At 38.3% G+C, this 17,373-nt stretch overlaps 1 protein-coding gene across 1 annotated transcript; it reads left to right on the top strand.

Moving 5' to 3' along the window:
- On the top strand, window positions 1-16,324 carry timp2a (TIMP metallopeptidase inhibitor 2a). Its single transcript, XM_056772056.1, has 5 exons — window positions 1-413; window positions 11,962-12,062; window positions 12,155-12,266; window positions 13,060-13,184; window positions 14,080-16,324. The coding sequence occupies exons 1-5, from the start codon at window positions 287-289 to the stop codon at window positions 14,275-14,277; spliced, it is 663 nt and encodes a 220-aa protein (XP_056628034.1). The 5' UTR covers window positions 1-286; the 3' UTR covers window positions 14,278-16,324.
- The last annotated feature ends 1,049 nt before the right edge of the window (window positions 16,325-17,373 follow it).

The following is a 17,373-nucleotide window of genomic DNA, read 5'->3' on the forward strand; positions in this document are numbered from 1 at the left end:
TAAGGCATAAACCTGGTCTGTGTGCAAACACACACCCATAGAAGGCTGTGGAAAGAGAAGGAACTGGAAAGACCATTAAAGAGAAGCGGGCCACCTTCTTTATTACCAACAAACCCGTTCGTCTCCGTGGAATTAAACACAATAGTAATACTCAACGCGTGGGCATCTCAAACGGCGGCGGACGTTGCACTTTGTTTGTAAAGGGAACGGATCTGGTTTGACATTGCAGAAGACCGTGTAGCTATTTGCCTATAATTTTGGGGTCGAATACTAAAGTGAGGAGAAAATGAAAAGCGTCAGGAGCTGTGTCGGCACACTTGTGGTGCTGATACTGTGTCGGGTGGGAGAAATTGCAGAAGCGTGCAGCTGTTCTCCCGTTCATCCTCAACAGGCGTTCTGCAATGCTGATATCGGTAAGTGCGTTTCAACGTTCTTTAAAGGCTCCTACGTCACAATGCGAAATCTTTAGTTCGTTCTGAATGGATCAAAGCTGTCCCGTTAACTGACGGCAATACGTACAATGAGCTCGTGCATTCAGAGTGCGTATGCGCATACATTGGCATCCTGATCTTGTTTTTTTCCCCTGTGTTTACGTGCATTTAATTTGTGAGATCGTGTAACTTTATTTGCTTGACTACTATGATGATGCGCACCTAACAATTATTGAACAATAATAACAATGAATCAAGTTTCCTCCATGAACACATTACCTAATACTGTAGTTGTTTTGTTGAATGACAAATGTGAATGTGGCACAGATGTCTGTTGGGTTAACAGCATGAGACATTCACACCATTCTGCTGGCTTGTGGATTCACACTGATTCAATGTCTAGCTTCAGGTCACCAACATCTCTGCGGTCACCTGCGAGATTATACTGTCACTGAGCACATCTCAGATAAGGAGAATTTATAGCAGATCTTAGTGTCTTTATGAAGCCAAAGAAATCTATTATCGTATCGTTTTCGGTGGTTAATTTGGTAAAACATTGCACCGATAAGAGCACGGTTATGGACCATATTGCAAGTCAGCATTTTTGTATGCGTATGCAGACAGAATTTCTACCAGGAAGAAGTTTGGTTTGCAGAATCATTTATTATTCTATCAGCATCAATCTTCAGTGAGGTCTTTGCCTGAAACATGAAAAATTGGTTCATAAATACACATATGTTAAGATATTTAACTTGTAGAAAATACTTGACAAAAAATGTTAAGAAACTTTTGCGTTGCAAGGAATACACAAACACAAGAATTTCTTTAATCATTAAAGCGTAACGTATATTTAATAATGCAATCGATTTTGCAATGAATGAGGTGTTACGAAGTGAGAGAGAGAAAAGGGAAGTGCCGTATAAAGTGGTAAAGAGAGAACAAGAGAACAACTAAGGTCTTGACTTCCAGCTCAATGGTCTCTATTTCATATTTGTCGGAGACGGAGAAAACCGAGGGATAAAAATGACAAGAATGTATCACATCCCACAGGGGTTTTCCCTCCCAGTTCATGCTTAATTCAAGCCCTGTCCAGAGATGGTTTGCTTGGTACGCGGCTGCTGGAACAGAATCAAAGTCCTGTCCCATGCTGGTAATAGAATTTAAGACAAATGCGCAGAGGCCTGCTCCCTCTTAAAGTGTTTTCAAGGGCTTATGCAGTGTGGTTTGATTAGAACCACGCATCTCCTCCAGAAAGCATCTGATCTGACATCTGGCCGACAGCTCTGGATGTGCAAGAGAGGAAAAAGCTATGAAAGTCTTTTAGAAATATGCATGGCATTCCTGAAACGGTGAGAAAAGCGGAGTCTTTGGCTGCACAGTCCACCCTTGCCTAAGCTCACTGGCTTTGAACCAGTTCGTCCTGGATCGACAGGTTTTTTCCATCGATTTCTAAAAAGTTGACCTTGGTGGCTGTTCCTTGAAGCAGTAGAAATGAACAGGCCGGAAATTAATTCAGTCCTTTTATTTCATGACAAAACCTGTTACTTGCAATATTAATAAAAGAAGCAAATGCTGTCATTTTCCTTTGCGGTCTGTCCGTGTTTTTGCCAGTGTTTCTTTGAATCTGTGGTTGGCATTAATTAGGTTTTTATGTGCCCAGACTCACATACTCGAATACAGTAGCCAGACTTTTGACTGATAATATAAAGTCTGGAACCTTTTTAAAGTTTATTCTGCACAAGAAACGCCCAGTCATAGAGGAAATAAATGTCTGATTGACATGCAATGAAGCCAATCACACATTTATTATTCACTATAATAGTATAAAATATTGAAATAATGTATAGTTAATCAAATAAATGTGATTCAAAAAACCCTTTGTGCATTAGTCTCAGTCAGTGAAGAGATCGTGGAAGTGTCGTCTGACTACTACCCGAGTCATAACATTGAGTATTTTCCTTGTTGTGTACTGTTGTTGAGTCACAAGCACAACGTGAATGTCTGAACGGTGACTTGTTCAGGGCTTGTTACATGATTGACAGCTGCACAGTGAGCTGTGCCATTTTTCATGTCCTTTTAAAGTCTGTCCAAAATGCATTTCTAAGATCATACTGTCGTATTGTCTTAAACAACACTGACAAAGCCATTTATTTTTGTCAGGACAGTGGAGTGGATGACAAGAGATTTTAAGAAATAAAAGAACTCATGTCACCCACTGGACTACTGCGGTATATGGAAAAGTATAGTTTACAAACCTATTGACTCCAACATATATTTAAAGGAACAGTTCACTCAAAATGAAGATTCTGTCTTCATTTATTCGCCCTCAATCTGTTTACATGTCTTTGTTCAGAATAACACAGAGAACGATATTTGGAAGAATGCTTTTAACCAAACAGTTCTTGGACACCACTGACTACCATTGTAGGAAAATTGCTTTTTAAATGTCTTTGTTCTATCGAACACAAAAGAAGATCCCCATTGAAAAATCTAGCATATGCTGGTCAGGTAGGTTTTGAAGCATTATAGCTGGTATGTGCTGGTTTAAGCTGGTCATTGAACCAGCTAAGGACCAGCTTAAACCACCACAAACCAGCTAGCATGCTTCAAACCCTACCTGACCAGCAAACACTGTTCAACAGGGATTTTTTGAAGAAAGTATGAAAGGAAACAGGTCTGGGGCACATTTGACCCCCATTGTAATTTTTCCTACTATTGTAGTCAGCGGTGGCTAAGAGTGTAGCTATGGCTTCACGCTGCTTGGCCTTGGGTGACCCTATTTCAATTCCAAGGTTTAAGGGCCTTTTTTGATCCTGTCCCCTTTTCCATCACTTCCTGTTAGCTTTTGCACTAAACATCTTTATATAAAGGGGGAAAAGTGATCAAATATAGCTTACTAGAAGGCAACAGCTCTATATCAATAAATGCAGTCTCTTTTTTCCTCAGCGGAACTTGTGAGATGTTGAAAAAAGTTCTTTGGCCTCGTTTGGTGTTCCCAGGATTGTTTATTCTGTATAAATAAAAAGAAAGCCGCCCAACTGAAGGCTAAATAATAATGGCCATCATTTTATCAAGATGTTTATCTGTTCAAATGTTTTCAGGCTCGAGCTGTAGCCATACCTGAACCCCTTTTGGCAAACCGTGCATGTTTCTTTTCAACAGTATTCAGAAAGAAGATCAGGGTGTGGTGCTAAACATTCCTGAATAAAACAGTGGTAAATTCCTTTTGGGAAGGTTCAGGGAAGTTATAAATTGGGTAAAAAAGAGGAATTACAAACGCAGGATGCCAAATTCCTCTCTGTGCAAACATTTCTCATAAGAGCACAGGTAGGCCTTTGTGAAGTCGGAGCGCACCAACAACCGGCGTGTTGTGGAAGCAGGGATTTTTGAGCGTGGTATTTGGGCGCACAACGTCAACGGTGGTCATTCATGCAGGGTAACAGGGGAACAATGATGTACGGACGCAGACCAACAATACAGGCGGCATTTTTGACATCTACGTGACATGTCTAGCATTACTGATAAGCTTTACTTAAGTTTCATAAGTTTCCACAAGCTACCTGGAACAAATAGTTCAACCACCAAGTTTTTAGTAAGCACGAACCGTTTTCATAGGGGATGGATTTGTTGATTTCTTATGTTTGTGTGACCAGATTCAAAGATCTGTTCCAATAGAACATGTTTATTAGATGAATCTTGTGTTCAACCAGAGCATTTCTTCTTTGACGTCCCAACCAAACAAATAAGTACCACTAGTTATACAGCTCAAATATCTCATCATCTTATCTGAAAAGAAGGAGAAGCCGCAGTCTCAGATCCAACCAGCCATTAAGACCAAAGATAAAGTTATCAAGAACTGATTAATATTTGGAAACACGTATGTATGTTACTTCTAAAAAAACTGCCATTGGCATGTTAGTCATCCTTCCCATTTATTTCTTGTTGTTTGCTCATTGTTTTTGGATTGCCTACATTGTGCCGCAGTTTGCGTAAGACAGATTGGCGTGAGGATGTGACTTTCACAAGCTACATGTCGACAATCTTCCCCCGCGTGTGGGTGCTCAAGAAAAATTCCCCTACTTGCATTTTGATATAGATGGAAGATAAATGGCGTTTAGATGTAGTCAGCAAACATCATAGAGACCAGCGCTGCCCCACGTCCTGTCACGCCCTCTCTGTGGGTTTATTTAGCCAAGACTGAGGCAGTTGCCAGCGGTCAGCTGGCAGTTGTTCGGACCAGACCTTTCTCATGTGGGTAAAACTCAGTTTTTTTAATTTGCAAAGGTTTTCTTGTACTTGTAATAATGACGATGCAGACAAATCCAGCTTTCTTTCTGTGGCCCTCTGGATCATTAAAGGATAGTTTAAGAGATTGAGTTCCTCATTTACTGACCCTCAGGTCATTCCAAACCTGTAGCTTTCTTGCTTCTGCAGAATGCAAACAAAGATATTGTGATGAACGTTGGTAGCCAAACAACAGTCGCTCAATTCACTTACGTTTTACGGACACAAAACCACTTTGTTTCATTTTTTTAAAGATCTTTGTTCAGATGAAGAAAGAGTCATACAGGTATTGAACGACATGAGGGTGAATAAATAATGACAGAATTTTCATTTTTGGGTGAACTATCTATTTAAGTGATTCTCAAAGGTGTCTCCTATGGCTTTTTTCAGTTCATTGAATAGCATCATCTAACTATATTCACCAATCCAGATATCATTATAGCAATGCGACTAATAAGTGACTCATGTTTCTTCCATATTTTGAGGATTTAAAGATAAAAAGACTTTAAAGATTTGTTTCCAAACTTTTCCAAACAGTATCTCAGAACAGCCATGTGTCGGTGTAATACTAAAAATAAAATAGCGCTGGTTTGATACCCATTAGATGGAATATTGTTTGGTTGCCATCTGTCTCAGTAAGTCCTGTGAGTGGCGTCTGTATAGGTGGGAGTCGAGGAGGAGTTTTGGGGCTTTCAGTGCAGTGGTCTGCTTGGGCTCAGTGTTGGTCGTGAATTCTAAAAGCTGTGCGATTGTACGGAAACTCAGGATGTGGCGGGTATTTGTGGTGGGTATGTTTTCATGGAAACTATGACTTTTTGATTATGATATGTGCATATATATAAGAGAGTGGAAGTCATCCGTGGAGGCAGCAGGCGTTGTGGGATATGCATGATTATCGGGCCACGGGAATGTGGGTCAGTGAGGAAAGATGAAGCTGAAGACACTGCAAAACATCGAAGGAACTGTGAGCCATCAGTAACCTTTTGATGTCAAAATCGTGTATTTTAAGGAAGTTGTACTGTGTGTTAAGAGTCCTTATGTAACCAAATTTGCATGCAAGCACAAGTTTGTTTATCTACCTTGGAAGTACTTTTTCCACACCATACAACAGTTTTACATGTTTCAAGATTTTCATTGAGGCATCTTTTCATTTTTATCATACAATGTATATAATATTTTTGTACTGTTTTCCTCAACATTGGAATTGAGTCCAATTACTTTAAGTGTATCGATACGCTATAGTGCACACATGAACATTTGCTATTCTTTCCTAACTATTTCTGTAATTGGAAAATTAACCAAAATACGGATAATCTTGCATTAATGGGTTTATCATATGATTTTGGTCCACCAACATACTCTTAAGAAAAGAAATTGCCACTTAATACTAGACAACAAATCATAGTTCATGGCTGTGACAAACTAAAAGTTAAGGGTTCCACAATATACCAGTATTGTCCATAATGGCGATATAAAAAAACATGATTATCCATATTGTGTTAATTCTACACAAATGATAATATCATGAATGATTCAGCAAAGCTTTGCCTTAAGAGGCCACAATGGTTACAAACTTCTTAAATCCTGCGATTTTTTTTGTGCCAAAAGTGGAGGGAAACAAAGTTATAGGTGAATTTGACTTATATGATCATTTGTTCATCTAAAAAGCACACATTGAAATAGATACTATGATAAAATCTTAAAAGCGAATTCCTCGACCACGATAAACGTGAAGTGTAAATATAATATGGTGACTGCGCAACTAAAGGCTTTACCCATCCAAACCTGCCCACCCTTTTAAGCCATTTCAGAGTAAATACATAAATTCAGAGATAAATCAAATAAACGGCCCTGGAGAGACTGGAGACCCATAATGTCCTCAAACCCAACAGTGACGTCTGCAAAGTCAGGCAGTTGCCACTGGGATGTTCTCTGAATTCTCTGGAGTATCGCTTGATTATTTCACCAGTAGATGGTTTCATCCTAGCGTTTGCCATCTGGAATTTAAGGTCTAAAACAGCTTGTATCACAACTGTTCAGATAGATGACCTACTTTAAACGTGAAAGGCACATCGAAAGTACTTTTAATTAGTTTAAGGACAGAATCTTTTGGTGCAGAGCTATCACGGCCTCTGCGTGTCCTACAGAACATCTCATCCTTATAAACACAAGAAGTCCTGACATACACAGAAAAGCATGCAGCTTGGACAGGATCGGGAGGGGAACTATCGTTAACTTTAAGAGTAACGAACCCTTCATATTTGTGCCTTTTCCAGCCCATAAAGTGAACCCATGGGTGTAGAATAATGACTGTGCGACTGCATATGTGTTTTTCCTTTTATGTCCCTGCATCTTATATTCCTGAAATCACATTTTCCACTGGTTTCTCAAAAACTGCAACGGTAGATTTGAGCATTTCTGTCTTGGTTCTAACTTGACTTTGGCAGATGCTTTTATAGAAAACACTTACAGTGCATTCTTGGTGTACATTGTATTAGTCGGTACATTCACTGGGATTTAAACCCATGACCTTCAACATTCGACCGGTTGATATACAGGAAGTCGTTATTAGCAGCGAGAATTCAAGCAGCAGGTCTAATTCAACTTGATAAAGCCAGTTTGTCTCATAAATTCTGCTCCATTTGTATCGCTCTTTCAGCCTTTGCCTAAGTAGTTTTGCAGAAATGTTCCTCGGCGCAGCTCGATTAAAACAAGCTGTCCTAACAAAACACACAGCGGATCCAAACAGCTGGCAAAGCACATCGAGCGTCTGTTTTTGAAAGGACATGGGTGGGACAAAAGAGGCGGTGTGGCACAGCTAATATGTTAATCCTTCAGACCTCTTTAAACTGACCTTAGGTCAGTTTTGATATTATGATTTCTGACTCGCACAGAAAGAGCTCATTGGTAGAATGGAACTTGTGCGGATGTAATTGGAGTCTTGGTTTACAGGCAGCTGGTACTGATGAAGGCCTACTTGAGAAGCTGTCTTGGTTCATTTACATCTGCACTCGATTAACATGGAACCGTGTGCTGTAAATCTTTTCAGCTTCTTTATAGCTGTTTTTGTTTTTTCGGGGTTTAGCTGATGAGACGGCGTCAGACAGCGTGTTTCCATCACCCTGTATGATTTAAAGGGATAGTTCACCCCAAAATAAAAATCATTTGATCTTTTAGTCACCCTCATGTCATTCTAAATATGGATGACTTTCTGTCTTCTGTGGGACACAGGCTTTTGTTTTTTTGATAGGTTAACATTGTTCAGAATATCTTCTTTTGTGTTCTGGAGAAGAAAGAAGGTCACACAGGTTTGATCATCATGAGGGTGAATATTTGAGGTGCACAGATTGACCGGTCAGAAACCCAATTTGGCCGGTTTTCGCATGATCGAGACTGACGGTCAGTCTCACTTCTTGCCGATCCGAATCCGATCGTATGTTGGCAGCGACGCGTGCAATAACATCAAATACGCAAGTAAACGTCCGTTCAAGACGGTTGTCTGTCACGGCTCATTTACGCTCGTGACTGCGTGGTTCCACCAAACTGCGCGAGGCTCCGCTCGGGCACACACAACATGTAGTGCACAGAAATTTTTTGACTGTCCACTACTGGACAGTAGTTCAGCTTCGTTGCTCCGTCTACTTCGGGTGTGTCCTCAATGCTAACTGTGATGCTAAACTCTGACACATGCAAAACTCATGTTGAAGTCGTTCACTATGTGTAAAACAAATGTTTATTCCATTCAACCCGATTATTTGTCTTACGTTAAAACTATGGTCATTTCACTGAGGTAAAATGACATTCAACACGACTTGAAAAAAATCCAAACTATAATAATTTATGTAATGATTATAAAAAAATATGAAAAAATGTGTATTGAAGAAAAGTTCATGTTTTTTTTATATACTGTCAATTATAGTTTGTGGATATCGGAATCGGCAGGTTTCTCTTATAATAAAACCGGAAATCGGAATCGGCAAAGAAAATTGCAATCTGTGGATCTCTAGAATAAATGATGGATTTTAATTTTGTGTGAACTATCCCTTCATGTTCATGTATTTATTTGGGGGTTCTCAACTGGTGAACATGACCTAAAAGGGTTTGCAGGTCCATTGTGATAGAAAATATTCCAAATAGTTAGAGTTAGTACAGCACAACAAGCTTATGAACGTGTTACAGATTTACTGCTTTCCTTTTGCTCAGTGGTAAGAGCATGGCGCTAAAAACGTCAATGTTGTGGGTTCGATCCCAGGGGATTGCACATACTTAGAAACAGATGTAGGATAATGCAATGTAAGTCGCTTTGGATAAAAGTGTCTGCCAAATGAATGAATGTAAATGTACTTAAGGGAAAAGAAATGATTACAAAATAATTAATTTCAGTATCAGTATTTTTTGTAACATCAGTATTCAGTAGAATACAGAGTATCAATGGAATATTGGCCTCCACTTGTCCAGTTTAAAATGTTGGGTCTTGGAACAAACTAAAAAAAGAATTAAAGACAAGATAACGTTACCACCTACATTACGCAAAAGTTCATTTAGGTGCAATGTTCATTTGCAATACTCCAAAACCAAAAACACTTCATCTCTTCCCCTTTTATGTTCTCACCTCAGAATCTGGCAACACGAATAAAGTCTATTGAAACTTGTCCTCTTTCGGTCACTAAATGGCGGTGTGCAATGTGGACATGGAATGGACAGGTTATTTTAAGGTGAATAAATTGTTCAAATAGAGATTTTCTGTATATATTTGGACAACTTCGCAAAGAGTGTTTCAAGCAACAAGAAGATCCGTTGGTTAAGACGGACATATTTAGCCCCGAGGGAAACATTAACCTGTAATCACTTACTCATTTGTTTACATGGCCAATGTGCGTAGACAAAACAAGGTGGTAAACAACATCAGATTCAATAAAACCAAGTTTTATTTGCAGCGAAGATTATAGGAGTGTCTTATTTGGGTGTTTTGAAGTCCATTGATGAATTCCAATTTGGATTGAAAAGATGAGCAATGTTCCCATAGCAAGTTTTATAATTACTTTTAGTTGAACTAGTTCACACAATTGTTTTGAGGTATGGCAAAGTAGCCACATGTGTTGTCCATTTAGATATACAGTATGTTCCATACAGTGTGACAACCAAAAAGTATCCCAATTCTATTCGAAGAACATCATTACAATTTACAATTATGTGTTTAGCTGGGACTTTATCCAAAGTGACTTACAAAAGTGACTTGAGATGAAAGAAAGGAGGAGAGGGATTTCTCTGTGTTTCTACGTTTAACTTAGCTTTGAAGTCCAGATACATTTGCTGGGTGGGAGATCTGTAAAACACACATTAGAAGGGCCTATCAAACACATTCATGCGTGAAATCATTGTTTAAAATATCCTCCATTAGATAGTGATATACAATTTATATTGGAGGACTTGGTGTTCTTGTTATCTTCTGTGAGTGTCAAGCAGACTTGGTTTGTAAAGGGTTAGAGGGTTCTTATGATGGAGTTCAGGGTCATGTTGGGGTAACCCCAACGCAGCCTCCGTTTGGAGGCTTCTTTTGTCCCCTTAAAAGGAAAGTTTATATGTTTATTTATAAACTTACATGTTGTTCCAATACTGTACTCTTTATGCTTTTGTGTGGAACACAGAAGATATCTTTGGAGAATGGCTCTTGCTATACAACGATCAATCAATGATGATAAAAGCTTAAGCTGAGGCAACAATATCACTGAAAAAAAATACTTCCTACGATCCACGGAAAAATATATCATCATATTGGTTCGGAAAGACCTGAGGGTGAGCAAGCGATGACAGAATGTTCATTTTTGTGTGAACAATTCCATTACCTTGCATGTTATGTTTCCGTCTAGCGCTTTCATGAAGAAATAACAGCCATTAAAAACCGATTAAGGAAAATAAGGGCGTATATAAAAGGCACGAGATTGAATGAGTCAGCTGAGGGTTGTCATGCGTCCGCACCGCATGTTGGCTGACCTGACAAAGAAAGCTAAAGAAAAGTCATACAGCTGCGAACGCTCAGCCCGCAGGAAATGGGATTTGGGTTTGGGGGCATGACTCCGTGACTCTCTGTGAGAGAGACCTCTCAATGCTGATCAGACAAGACCTCAGATGAGAGGTGAGCACCACACGAGAGTCATGCGTCTGTTTTCATCGTGACTCAACAGAATCCCTTTGTTAGACTTTGTGTTTATATGTTTTACTGAAATGAGGAGTGGTGGAAAATCCTGCTTGATCTCAGGGGGATTTGTAACCGTTTCGTGAGGCCGCTGATTTGAATGAATTACCACAGTGTACCGTACAAAGTGAATCACACAAAATAGAATATAAGAGGATAAAGTCCCCTAAACCTGATTAAGAGATCATACAAATGTGTACAAATAAAATGCATAAAATATCTTTGAAATTGCTGTGATATGTCACTTGGCTGTTGGACACAAATTTTTTTTTTGCTATTGATGAACTTTCATTTCCCATCAGAGAAATTTTAATTATTCATGATTTAAATAAGTTGGGTTACAGGGTTGAAATCTGACTTTGATAAATTAAAAAATTAACCGAAAGAGATTGTCATGATGCACAATGTTACTTCTACTTATGTGAGATATAGTGTATCTTACGTATTTGCAGCAAGATTTATATAGACTAAAACAAACTATAAAACATTTATTTTTAAATCCAATCAAAATAATCCTTACTAATAGTTAAAAACGTATAAATTATTCATGTTGTGCTGTACAATTTATATTTGGTAACTTACTGTTGTTATTAAACTAAACGAAAAATAGAAATGTTGCCTTAGGAATGAACTAAAGTAAGTTTAATTTCAGCATAACTATAAAAAACTAAAACTGAAATGTATGTACAATAAAGATATAAAACTAGGCATTATAAAGAAATGATACACTGACAAAAGGGCATAACATAATTGCTAAACATTTATCTAAACTTAACATAAAAGTAAAAAATATAAAAGCTATTTCAAAATGTTAATAAAACCACAATAAACTGAAAAAATATATAATAACTGATTTGCAGCAATAGTTTTTATAACAAAATTGCAGACTTTGACTTATGAAATAACTTTTAAAAGAGCTGAAAAGTTTTGGAGAAACATTCTGAAAAATATTCATATATATATTTTTTTATAAATTCTTCAGCATTTTTTGCAGTTTTTCAGCAATACGGTTATGAAAATAAGCATGTCATCATCTCTCTTTTTCTGCAGTAATCAGGGCCAAGGTGGTCGGAAAAAAAGAAGTGGATTCAGGCAATGACATTTATGGCAATCCTATCAAACGGCTCCAATATGAGATTAAGCAGATCAAGGTAAAGCGCACGCTTTTTTCCTCTCCATATCCAGCCGTCAAATCCAACCTACATCAAAACATCACTGAATATGTCACTCTGTATTCCCTTAGATGTTCAAAGGCCCGGATCGCCACATCGATTTGTTTTACACCGCACCCTCATCTGCCGTGTGCGGGGTGACAAATTTGGAAACGAATGGCAAGAAGGAATACCTCATCTCAGGTAAGAAGAAAAAAATCCCTACAGTGATGTTTATTGTTGTTTTGTCTTGTGGTTGAACAGCCGTATTGCGCTCCTGGTTACTGCCTTCACAGCAAATGATCCAATTAAGTCACTTTTAGAACGGACAAAGGTTTACAAACCGTGACATTCAGCGTATTGTATATATGAATGTATCTGTATATGCTCTTTTAATGAACTTGCTGAGCAGGCAACTCTGACGGAAAAATAGGATTGAATTTTAAAGAACGTCAAAAGATGAACACATCTTCTGGTTTCCCCATCTCAGACCATTCCAGCAGAACCCAAATTACAGAGCTGACAAGGCAAAAGGTCTGTGGAGGGTAGCAATTGCCTTCAAAAGCCAAAGTTTGAGAGGAGGAGGGGGGTAAAATAATGAGAGAGCTCAATCCTTGAGCACAGAATAGCTGCTGAGGTGGCCATTTCAGGGCACATGTTCCCATCCGCATGCGGGGTAGAAACAAGCCACTGTTCCAGAGCAGGAAAATCATGCTTTGGGTGAAAACAACCTCAAGATGGTTTAATGTCATTGTACTGTAGTTGCGTCCCTGCCCATTCCGTGAAATCCTGGGATAGCTACCGGTAGTGTTTGCTTGTCTTTCCGAGGACCTCTTGATTCTGTCATAATACAGATGAGTACACTTTATTCCAAAACAATACAAGGCCTGTGAACGTGGTAGCTTCGTGTTATCGTGTTATTGTCTGTCTGCCTTGACTATCAGATGTTCGCAGTCTGTTCAGATTATTATTATTTGTTCTTCACGTTGTGTTTCAGGCAAGTCGGACGACAATGGTAAAATGCACGTGACTCTCTGTGACCATCTCATGCCCTGGGAGTCCATGAGTGCCACCCAGAAAAAGAGTCTCAGTCAGCGCTACCAGATGGGGTGTGACTGCAAGGTGATTTATACCTGGAGACGCATAATAATCATTACTGTTGCACAGGATGTGAAAGACGTCTGTCTTTCTCTGGAAACAGACATTATGCAGTAAATGTTACTATTTAAGACTTGACTGTAAAATGAGTAAATGCTGTTGAAAACTTAAAAGACATCTTAAATGATGGTAGCATCTAACAATAAAGATAATAGTAAGAAAGATAATAATAGGTGGTTTAATTAAAGGTAAAATTATACTTTACATACAATTTTTAAAATCTCGTAAAATGAGGAGCACCCGAAGTATTCTGTAAAATAAAAACAATCCTGTAAAATTATACTTTTCCCCTGTTTACTTGTACATTTGTGGTTTTTCTGTGTAATTTGATGTCATTTTAGTAGACAGTAGACAGTAACAAAATCCTATAAAAATTTTTTAGCCAGAAATATACCGTAAAATAACTGTTTTTCCCAGTAAGAATAGTTTTTATAAATGTGTTTTTCTGTCATTTGACGGTTTTTGATTGTCGTTTTTTGGCCATTATACATGATAAATCGGTAAAAAAGTAGCAGTAAAGTTCTGTAAAATACATATTTTTTGCAGTGTATGATTATTGTTCATGGGCCACTTACATTTCTTTATAAACCTATTTAACATTTATTTACAATATGTATGGAGTTAATACTGCGATACACAATAGAAGATATTTTAAGAAATTAAATTTTTGTCCACACAACTGAAGTCAATGGGGCTGATGTTGTTGGGTTACCAACGTTCTTCAAAATATCTTCTTTTGTGTTCTGCAGAAGTAAGAAAGTCATACAGGTTCAGAATTGCATTCGGTTGAACAAATAAATCAAGAATTTTCCTTTTTAGGTGAACTGTCCCTTTAACACAATGTTTTTGCTTTGGCCAGATCACACGCTGTGCGACCTTCCCATGCGAGATCAGTGCCCCTGAGGAGTGTCTGTGGACAGATTGGGTGACGGAGAAGATCATTCAGGGGCGCCAGTCTGACCACTACGCCTGCATCAAAAGAGGGGACGGCTCCTGTGCCTGGTATCGCGGAGCCGCTCCACCCAAGAAGGAGTTCATGGATGTAGAGGATCCTTAATCTATCTCTCCCTCCCTCTCCACATCGCCCAATCTGAGGCTCTTACGAATATCATAGATGTAAGTTAATATCAACATAAAGACAAAACTCTACCAAATTGAAATGTTAAGGTTAGATTAGTATAACGTCTTCATTAGATATCGCAACACGAGACAGGACTGGAGTAAACTGGCACCCAGAAAACACAGCCCATTGTGTGAGGGACAATCTTTAAATACGAGCACTTTCTGCCCCCAACAGCGCTTAGATTTCTCTCGCCAAATAGAGCATACAACTTTTCCAAAACTGCAGTTTTTAAACGTCTCTCGATTTCTGGCATTTTGCTCCAAACCCACACGGGGCGACAGTGACAGTATTACTTTTGAAGGTAGTGTAATTTCCATGGCAACTGGTCCACTCAGATAAATGGTGAGGCAGGACTTCCCAGATTGTTCAAAGGTGTGCCGGGACCACGAAAGAACTTTTAACAGACGGCGGGGATTTGGAAAAACACAAATTTTGACCAAAATCAATGTCGCTAGGCATGAATTTGTGAGGGAAGCAAAATAGTGCTGCTGACCAAATTGCAGAATGTTGAACTGTTGTATATGAAGCTGTTGCTAACTTTTATCATGCTTTACATCCCTATCGTGTGTATCTGCTTCATGGCATATCCTTTTTATATACAGAAATAAGGGAATGACAATGTTAACATATACTATACAGACAACAGATCTAGTGTTCATAAATTTCGTAATATACAATCAATTCCTCGCCATATTTTGACTTTCTTGCGCATTTATGATCGAAGCATCCCCTTGTTTTGTAAGTACGTCTGTTTACCTTTCTGAATCTTTACTTTCAAACACACACAATGAGTTTATTTGTCCGATTTACGCATTCATTGCTCCGGTAATGAGTTGAACTTGTTGCACTTTCTTAAAAAAAAAAAAAAAGACGAAATCAGGAGGGCCGTCTCTGCTTTTTGTAGCTCTGCTTCTCTTTTACAATAGCGAATTTTAAATGCCTTCATGCTTAGTTTGCAAACGTCAAGCAGTTATCTAAGATCCCGGCGAGCTCTTTTACCTTGCGTATTGTTTTACTGTGTCATTAGATTATGTGCCGAAAAAAGGTGCATGAGACTTTAGTTGCCATGGTAACGGGAAGACCCTTAGTTTTGCAACAAGGCCAATTGGGTTGGCATGCAAAGATGCGGACCTATTGCGTGCTCTGATTCTCCACACAGAAAGAGGAAACGGTTCCTTCTTCCTGTGATGTCAATAAACTCAGGAGTTTATTGGCAGCTTGAGAGTAAACAACAGAGGTGGAGTGTTGCTGCTGTCCCCTTATTGGCCGTCGCGCAGTCATGTGACTGACTGAGGGGTGTGGCAATAAAATACTAGTTGCTATGCGCTGACAGGGTGAACCATGTGGCCCAGTGTGGTCGGACAGAGAGAGAGAGCATGTTTTGAAATTCGAACAGTTTAAAGGGATCACAATCATTGTATAAAGTCAACATCATTTTGGAGCATTATTATTAGTACTTGTTAAATTCATGCCTTTATATTTTGGCTATCAGTGTTCCAGCATTAGTGTAGGAAGCTTTTGACCTTAAGTGTGATTTAAATTAAGATTTGTTTTTAATATCATCACTCGTTCCTTCATACAGAAACATCGCCATAAACAAGCTTGAACTCGAATACGCTCTATACTGTTGATTTACAAGGTTAATGTTTAATACACATCAAGCTTTAACTACTTACAATAAACTGCTTTGTATTAAATGTTAAATGGCGTAAGTTAAATGATTTTTTTCCATGTTTCTACTTTTTTATATGTATTATTACCTTTGATTTATATGATCATGGTGTTATTTTTTACTTGTCTTTTGTCTTTCTCTTTAATGATTTGCGGAAAAGTACAGGAATGTGAGCTCGTGTCTGAACCACATGAGAGTTGTGGTAGAAAAACCAGACTATGCATGTGTTTGATGCTTTCTGTAATTCCCACGTGGATGTTCACTTGACGGATAAATATACAGTATTACCAAATAAAACATTAAACTACATGTTTTTGTCCCGCTGGTATTTTTTACATGAACATTTACGGAGAGTATTGACATTAAAGACGGCAACAACATAAACAAACATCATGTGGCCCAAACGTAACTTCCGGTAGACCTCCCCGAAGAATCAATAACTATTGAGCAGTTTTAATTTATATTAATGCAATTAATAAACAATAAAATATGAATATAAATTAAATCGAAAATAAATTGTTGTATTACTAGCCACTAGCCAGACTGATAACTAAACACAGACAAGAATTTAACTTTGGGCTAGGCGTGTAAGTCCAAAGAATCCATCTATAGGCAAAGATATATATTTTATGGGGTCATTATTCCCCATTCAAGAGCATTTTCAAAAAGATTTTCTTGACACTAAATATTTTCAAATATTTCATAAGCATCTGCAGTGCATCAACTTGACATTATAGATCTCTACTTATTACTCAAAATTCTAAAATTTTTATTTACAGATAACAAAAATCAATACATTGAACCAATATATAAAAGTAAACAGTTATAGCTGCTGTCAGCTGATATCACTTGTCGGTCCACTACAGGCCGTCAGCCGTCTGAATCAGACACCAGACACCAAACACGTGGCATCGACATCTGTGATGGCTCCTAAACTGTGTTAAATAATTCAACACCTCTGTCAGCTGTTTATCTATTAGTTTATTAAAAACTGTTATTTAAAACAGGGTTTCTGTTCAACCCACTGCCCCATATTTTATGAAAGTCTTGGTGCACATACACAATTTTAGCACATTAAGTGTAAATATTTCTGAGCATCATCCAGCTTTCTCTTCAAATGATCTCACACTGCCCTCATGTGTCAGGAATGAATACGGCGCATTAAAGTCCTCAAAAAATAAACAAAGTCCACTGTGGGTTCACTCCGTACATTACAACAGACCATGGGTTTATTTTGTCAGCTGTCCGTTTATTTCAACATGTCATAATGATGAAAACAAGTACATAACTCAGATCAGAGTTCACATTGAGTGCAGACTATGGATCCGACAGCCAAACTGAGGCTTTCAGTCTTTAAG

The sequence above is a fragment of the Triplophysa dalaica genome, chromosome 17 (assembly GCF_015846415.1).
Source record: "Triplophysa dalaica isolate WHDGS20190420 chromosome 17, ASM1584641v1, whole genome shotgun sequence".
NCBI lineage: Eukaryota > Metazoa > Chordata > Actinopteri > Cypriniformes > Nemacheilidae > Triplophysa > Triplophysa dalaica.

What these genes read in the sequence shown, in the direction of transcription:
- timp2a (XM_056772056.1), top strand. Translation starts at nt 287, where the DNA reads ATGAAAAGCGTCAGGAGCTGTGTCGGCACACTTGTGGTGCTGATACTG. An exon ending in GAAGGAATACCTCATCTCAG is followed by an intron (nt 12,267 to 13,059) that starts GTAAGAAGAAAA and finishes GTTGTGTTTCAG; the next exon opens with GCAAGTCGGACGACAATGGT. An exon ending in AGATGGGGTGTGACTGCAAG is followed by an intron (nt 13,185 to 14,079) that starts GTGATTTATACC and finishes TGCTTTGGCCAG; the next exon opens with ATCACACGCTGTGCGACCTT.